The sequence below is a fragment of the Callospermophilus lateralis genome, chromosome 3, assembly GCF_048772815.1.
Source record: "Callospermophilus lateralis isolate mCalLat2 chromosome 3, mCalLat2.hap1, whole genome shotgun sequence".
Taxonomy (NCBI): Eukaryota; Metazoa; Chordata; class Mammalia; order Rodentia; family Sciuridae; genus Callospermophilus; species Callospermophilus lateralis.
In genome coordinates, this window is record NC_135307.1 from 33,802,427 (window position 1) to 33,810,694 (window position 8,268).

At 38.0% G+C, this 8,268-nt stretch overlaps 1 protein-coding gene across 1 annotated transcript; it reads left to right on the forward strand.

Annotated features, from left to right (window-relative positions):
- The first annotated feature begins 798 nt into the window (after positions 1-798).
- On the forward strand, positions 799-1,725 carry Or4e2 (olfactory receptor family 4 subfamily E member 2). The gene has a single exon (XM_076848151.2). The coding sequence runs from the start codon at positions 799-801 to the stop codon at positions 1,723-1,725; it is 927 nt and encodes a 308-aa protein (XP_076704266.2).
- The last annotated feature ends 6,543 nt before the right edge of the window (positions 1,726-8,268 follow it).

The following is an 8,268-nucleotide window of genomic DNA, read 5'->3' on the forward strand; positions in this document are numbered from 1 at the left end:
TATTCTAATTAGGATCCTATTCTTGTGGCCATACATGGTTCGGAGTTGCCCTGGTTGTGTATTCAAATACAAGGATAGAAAAGTTATGTCTGATTAATTCTACTGTCTTTCCTATTCCTCTTCCCACTCTCTTCCCTTCATGCTCCTTTGTTTAATCCAATGGGCTTCTTCTATTCTTCCCGTCCTCACCCTCCCACAGGATGTGTTTTCTGAGTGGAAGGAAAATAATAAATAAAAACAAAGATTTTGAAAAATAGGTAGGTGGAGGTAGCATGCCTGGAGCAGAGCAAATTGTTTGGCTGGAGAGAAGAAAACAAATAAAAAATACACCACATTAAAAAAGTTAAGCATGCAATAAACCATTATAGGTTTTGAATGTGCATTTAATTTGATAGTAAGTTAAATACTCAGTGATTTTATTTAGGGATTGTATATTTTTGGAATGTTAATTTGATTCTATCAATGGAGTAGTCTGATGAAAAGAGCCATTTAACTAATGGGTAAGGGTTTTGGGAAGTTTATTTATTCTTGTCAAATCTCACTGATCTCATCTGCAAGATAGGAGCGATTATGCCTAAATAGAATGGTGTACATGAAGTGCTTAGCCTGGCTCCTGATATGTAGTGGGCATGTTGTAATAATTATTATTAAGTTGGTCTTATATCCTATAAGCCTTATAATAAATACGCATTTTAGATAGGAACACAGTATCATTTCAATGAGTTCCATTCCATAATGTCAAAGTTAAATTAACTATCACCCTCTTTCCTCTGCAAGTTCCTTTGGAAAGCTCATTGGATGGGAGCTCTAAACCAAACAAGAGTGCCTGAATTTGTCTTCTTGGGACTCACTGACAACTGGGTGCTGGAGATACTGTTTTTCGTGGCATTCTCAATCACTTATACGCTCACCCTTTTGGGGAACATTCTCATCATTATTACCATTTTCTTTACTTCACGTCTCCACACCCCCATGTATTTCTTCCTGAGCAATCTGTCCTTAATTGACATCTGCCACTCATCTGTCACTGTGCCTAAGATGCTGGAGGGTTTGCTTTTGGAGAGAAAGACCATTTCCTTTGATAACTGCATTGCTCAGCTCTTCTTCCTACATCTTTTTGCCTGCGCTGAGATCTTTCTGTTGACCATCATGGCGTACGATCGTTACGTAGCTATCTGCACTCCATTACACTACCCCAATGTAATGAACATGAGGGTCTGCGTACAGCTTGTCTTTGCTCTCTGGTTGGGGGGCACTGTTCACTCACTAGTGCAGACCTTCTTGACCATTCGTCTGCCCTACTGTGGCCCCAACATTATTGACAGCTACTTCTGTGATGTGCCTCCCGTCATCAAGCTGGCCTGCACAGACACGTACCTCACAGGAATGCTGATCGTGTCCAATAGTGGAACCATCTCTCTCACTTGTTTCCTGGCTTTAGTCACTTCCTACACAGTCATCCTGGTTTCTCTTCGAAAGCAGTCAGCTGAAGGACGTCGGAAAGCCCTGAGTACCTGCTCAGCCCACTTCATGGTGGTCGCTCTTTTCTTTGGGCCATGTATCTTCCTCTACACTCGGCCAGACACCAGCTTCTCCATTGACAAGATGGTGTCTGTCTTCTACACTGTGGTCACCCCTTTGCTGAATCCTCTCATTTATACCTTGAGGAACGAGGAGGTAAAAGGTGCCATGAAGCAGCTCAGGCAGAGACAAGTTTTTTCATGAAATATAACCTGGGCATTGGGATAATTGTGGCCACATCCTTCATGAGAAAGAAAAAAAATGAAAGAAAAGAAGAAGATGAATTGGGGCAGGGCAGACTTCTGCATTAAAGAGAGACACTCAGTAATCATTTAAATAAAGGAAAAGTTTGTAGTGGAACATGTAAGGAAAAAGATCCCTGAAAAAGTTCAAGAACACTTTACCAGTGAAAGAATACCACGGAGAACCCAGTTCAGTTTTATTGTGGGGAACAGGTGCCATGGTGAGTCGTTGGCTTTGGGAAGCTGTGCATCACACCTGTGTTTGATACCTTACGGTGGTTTCAGCTTTGCTTTCAAACACATTTTCAATAAAATAAATAAGGCTTTACTTACTCATGTTGAATCACACTTTTAAATGTGCACCTCTCATTATGTCTAGAACTATTTTACACTTTTTATAATACTTTGATTTTGAAATCAGGGTAAAGATGTGTAAAGAGCTCATTTTCAAAGTCAACTTTATTCAGGTAAAATTTATGTTTCATAGGATGTGCACATTTTAATTGTACCGTCTGATAGATTTTTTTTTGCAGGGGGATGTGGTCTTTCTGTGTTGCCTAGGTTGGTCTCAAGTTTGTGCTCATGCTTCAGCCTCCCAAGTAGCTGAAACAACAGGCATGTGCCACCACGCCTGGCTCAGTTTGATGTTTTAACAGGGGTACACATACACCCATGTAACAGCCTCTCCAATCAAGATATAAAACACTTTTACCACCCCAGAGTTTTATTGAGGCCCTTCCATCTCCATACAAATATCTGATTTTTGTCACTATAGATAAGATTGGTTTTTCCTAGAGTGTCGCATACATTGAATCATAAGATATATACTTTTCTGGGCCAGGCTTATCTTGTTGTGTGTGCTGTTTCTGAGACTAATCCGTGATTCTGTGGGTAATCTATAGATTAATTTGGGAGAGTATTATCTAAACAATAATCAGTTTCCCAATTTATGAATTTATTTATTTAGGGTAATGTAATGTCTCTCAGCAATGTTAGTCATTTTCATTTGTAATTAAACATATTTCAAAATTTGTCCCTAGGTATCATATGTTTTCTGATCCTATTGTTAATTTTGTTTTCATTTGCTTATTTGTAATATGTAGGAATACAATTTATTTGTATATATTAACTTTATGCCTATAGCATTGCTAAATTCATTTACAAGTTTCGATTAGATTTTTTTTTTTTTTTTGTGGTACTGGGGATTGAACTCAGAGGCACTCAACCACTGAGTCACATCCCCACTATTTTTATTTTATGTAGAGCCAGCGTCTCACTGAGTTGCTTAGTGCCTCACTTCTGCTGAGGCTGGCTTTGAACTCGTGATCCTCCTGCCTCAGCCTACTGAGCTGCTGGGATCACAGCTGTGTGCCACCATGCCTGGCTTGATGAGATTTTTTGCAATGCTGGAGGTCAAATCTGGAGCCTTGTGTGTGGTAGGTAATCACTCTACCACAGGACTACTTCCCCAGCCTTCTGCAGGTTTCTAGAGCTTTTTGTCATCTGCAAATAAGGATGATTTTTCTTCTTCCTTTCCAATCTGTATGATAATTATTTCTTTTTCTTGTCTTGTTGTACTGATAGGGTTTTCCAGGACAGTGGCTAGTAGAAGTGATGAGAACAACTTTGTTCCTGATTACAGGGAAAAGTTTTCAGTATTTCACCATCTGGTATGATGTCAACTATAGGGTTCAGCTAGATGTTCTTTGTAAAACTCTTTTAGGTAATTTGCTGTGAGTTTTTGACATGAATGAGTGCTGGATTTTTAAAAATTTGTTCTAATTAGTTGTACATGACAGTAGAATGCATTTTGACACATCATACATAAATGGAGTATAACTTCTCATTCTTCTGGTTGTACATGATGCAGAGTTACACTGGTTATGTAATCATATATTCACATAAGCTAATACTATCTAATTCATTTTATTATCCTTCCTACTCCCACACCTCCTCCCCTCCCTTCACTTCCCTCTATCTAATCCAAAGTAACTCTATTCTTCTCTAGCCCCTCCCCTTTTATTGTGATCTAACATCCACATATCAGAGAAAACATTCAACCTTTGGTTTTTGGGGGCTGGCTTATTTCGCTTAGCATGATATTCTCTAGCTCCATCCATTTATTGGCAAATGCCACCATTTCATTCTTCTTTCTGGCTGATTAATATTCCATTGTGTATATATACCACATTTTCTTGAGAGTTTGTTTGGAGCTTCTATCAGGAGAGTGCAGCTACTTGTATACCCTTGACTGAAGAACGGTCTTTTGGGAGGGATGCACAGGGAGCGGTGAGGGAGAAAGGGGACACCAGCTTAGCCAGCCAGATCAACCGAATCAACCCTGGTGATCAGTGGGGTGACAGATGTTGCAGCCAGATCGCCCTCACATCTACTACATTTTCTTTATCCATTCATCTGTTGAAGGGCACCTAGGTTGATTCCATAGCTTAGCTATTGTGAATCAAGCTGCTACAAACATTGATGTGGCTGTGTCACTGTAGTATGCTGATTTTAAGTCCTTTGGGTATAGATGAAGGTGTGGGATAGCTGGGTCAAATGGTGTTTTTATTCCAAGTTTTCTGAGGAATCTCCATACTGCTTTCCATAATGGCTGCACCAATTTGCAGTCCCACCAGCAATGTATGAGTGTACCTTTCTCCCCATCCTCACCAACATTTATTGTTGCTTGTATTCTTTATAATTGTCATTCTGACTGGAGTACGATGAAATCTTAGGGTAGTTTTGATTTGCATTTCTAGAGATGTTAAACATTTTTTCATATATCTCTGAATGGGATAGTTTTCCTGATTTCTCTTTATGTGGATTCATCACTTATGTATAGGAACACAATTGATTTATAGATATTAATTTTGTTTTCTGCTACTTTACTGAATTCATTTATGAGTTCTAAAATGTTTTTGGTGGATTTATTTTGGATCTTCTAAATATAGAATCATGTTATTGACAAACAGTGATAGCTTGAGTTCTCTTCCTATTCGTATCCCTTTAGTTTTTTTCTTCTGTCTAAATGCTCTAGCTAGAGTTTCAAGGACAGTGTTGAATAAAAGCAGTGAAAGAGAGCCTCCTTGACTTGTTGCAGTTCTTAGAGGGAATGCTTTTACTTTTTCTCCATTAAGAATGATGTTGTGGGTGCTGGAATTGTGGCTAAGTGGTAGAGCACTTGTCTGGCATGTGTGAAGCCCTGGGTTTGATCCTCAGCACCACATATAAATAAATAAAATAAAAGGTTCATTTACAACTAAAATATTAAAAAAAATAATGATGTTGGGGCTGGGGATATAGCTCAGTTGGTAGAGTGTTTGCCTCACATGTACAAGGCCCTGGGTTCAATCCCCAGCACCACAGGGGAAAAAAAAATGATGTTGGCCTTGGGCTAAGCATAGATGCCTTTTACAACATTAAGGTATGTTTGTACTATCCCTAGTTTTTCTAGTGTTTTGGACATGGAGGGGTGCTATATTTTGTCAAATGCTTTTTATGCATCTATTAAGATGATCATATGATTTTTGTCCTTAAGTATATTGATATAATGAATGACATTTATCAATTTCCATATGTTGAACCAACCTTGCTTCTCTGGATCGAATGCCCTTTATCCTGTTGCACTATCTTTTTAATATGTTTTTGTATGCAATTTGCCAGAAATTTATTGAGAATTTTCTATGTTCAACAAGGATATTGGTCTGAAGTTTTCTTTTCTTGATGTGTCTTTTGTCTGGTTTTGGTATCAGGATGATATAAGCTTTATAGAATGAATTTGGAAGGATTCCCTCCTTTTCTATTTCATGGGATAATTTGAGGAATATTGGTGTAAGTTCTTCTTTAAAGGTCTTATACAGCTTGGCTGAAAATCCATCTGGTCCTGAACTTTTTTTCTTTTGGTACAGGGATTGAACTCAGGGGCACTTAACTACTACTGATCTACATTCCCATCCCTATTTTGTATTTTATTTAGAGACAGGGTCTGAGTTGCTTAGCACCTGGCTTTTGCTGAGACTGGTTTGAACTCACGATCCTCCTGCCTCACCCTCCTGAGCCTCTGGGATTAAAGGTGTGCACCACCGTGCCCAGATCTGGGCTTTTCTTAATTGGTAAGCTTTTGATGGCATCTTCTATTTCATTGCTTGAAATTGATCTGTTTAAATTGTGTATGTCCTCCTAATTCAGTTTGGTAGGACATTTATCTCTAGAAATTTGTTGATGTCTTCAAAATTTTCTATTTTATTGAAGTTTAAATTTTCAAAATAGTTTCTGTTTATCTTCTGTTTTTCATTAATGTCCTTGTGATATTTCCTTTTCATCATGGATTTTAGTAATTTGAGTTATCTGTCTCTTTCTCTTCATTAGCGTGGCTAAGGATTTGTCAATTTTATTTATTTTTTTCAAAAAGCCATGGCTTTTAAAGACACCAGAAAGACACCACCACCAGCCGCTATGTGAAATTGCTGGAGATCGTGTGAACTGACTTGATCAGAGCCATAAAGGAAAAGAATCTCAAGTGAAAGGACCTGTTCACATGCCTATCAAGACATTGAGAATCACTCAAGAAAAATGCCTTGTGGTGAAGGTTCCAAGACTTGAGATTGTGTCCAGATGAGAATTCATCCACAAGCGACTAATTGACTTGCACAGTCCTTCTGAGGTTGTTAAGCAGATTACTTTCATCAGTACTGAGCAAGGTGTGGAGGCTGAAGTCACCATCACAGATGTCTAAGTCAACTATTTTAATAAATTGATTAAAAATGATTTGTTAAAAAATTGATTTCATAAGCAGTCAAACCCAGTGGTGCATGCCTATAATCTCAGATACTTGGGAGGCTGAGGCAGAAGGATTGAGAGTTCCAGGCCAGCCTCAGCAACTTAGTGAGACCCTGTATTAAGATAAAAAGTAAAAAGAGATGGGGATACAGTGGTAGAGTGCTTCTGGGTTCAATCCTCACTACTTTAAAAAAGATTCAGAAGAAGATTTAAAATATCAGTTTTTGTTTTTGACGGTTGTAATAGCAACCATATTCAGAACAAAAAAAATCTGTATTAAAAGAGAGTATAGATCTATATCTCATGTGACTGTCTCTGTTGTAAGATTATATAAGATTACGTGCAAAAACTAAGTCTGTCCAAAGTTCTATGTTTGTGTAAGTTCAAGCTTTTGCTAGGTACTAGATAACAGTATTTATTACAAAGCATCCATTTGTATCTTCTAACATTGATTCTTTTCATCCCATAACACATGGTGGTTTAGATGGTTTTTCTTAAACATAGTGTACATACAAGTTACCAGGGGCCTTTTAAAATGCAGGTTTTGATTGAGAACATATGGATTGGAGCCTGAGATTCTGCATTTCTAACAAGCTTCCAGGTGATGCTGCTCTGAAGACCATAAGTGCAAGTCTCCATAAAACAATCCTGTAACTTCTCTCAATCCTTCCATACCCAAGGCTTATATATAATGCTTTTGAATTTCTAGGTTGTTTTTACTTAGTAATATGAATGAAAAAAATAGGAGTCAGAATATACCATCTGTACTTTTTTTATTTTATAAAAATGTTAATATCAAAATATAGGAAACTGTACTGTTAAATAAAACAGAAATAAAAATTTGTAAGGATTGAGCAATGCATGTTTCAGAAAATAGTGATGAGCTAGTTATTCTAATTAAAAACTAAATTTAGTTTGAACATATTGGAATTCTAGATTTAAAAAGAAATAAAGGAATACAGATGGTGTGCTAGGCATAGAGCGAGGGTTCCCCAAAGATGGGTACAACCTAATCCTTGGTACCTGTCAACGTGTTAGGTTGCATGGCAAAGGGGAATTAACATTGTAGATTGAATTAAATTTGCTAATCAGATGGCTCTGAGACAGGGCTAATAGCCTGCATTTTCCATGGACCCACTTTCTTTCTTTCTTTTTTTTTTTTTTTATACAATACCTTTGTTTGTTCATTTATTTTTTAGAGAGAGAGAGAGAGAGAGAGAGAGAGAGAGAGAGAGAGAGAGAATTTTTTAATATTTATTTTTCAGTTATCAGCAGACACAACATCTTTGTATGTGGTGCTGAGGATCAAACCCGGGCCACACGCGTGCCAGGCAAGCACGCTAGTGCTTGAGCCACATCCCCAGCCGCCATGGACCCACTTTCATCACAAGGACTCTTAAAGATGGGAGAAGGAGCAGAATAAGAGAATCAGAGGGGGACTTGGCCATGGACAGGATGGAGGGATTTCCACATTGTAGACTTTGAAGATGAAGGAAGTGGGCCACTAGCCCAGGAATGCAAGTGGCCACTAAAAGCAGCAAAGAAAAGAAAATGGATTTTCTCCTTGCACCTTCCAAAAGTAATGCAGCTCTGTTGACAACTTGATTTTAGCCCAGTGAAGTTTTGTATTGAACACATGTGCTACAGAACGTAAGATGATATTTTTTTTTGCTTTAAGTCACTAAGTTTGTGATTATTTGTTATAGCAGCAATAGAAACTCAATAG

Excerpts from the sequence above, each read along its gene's own strand:
- Or4e2 (XM_076848151.2), top strand. The coding sequence starts at position 799 with ATGGGAGCTCTAAACCAAACAAGAGTGCCTGAATTTGTCTTCTTGGGA.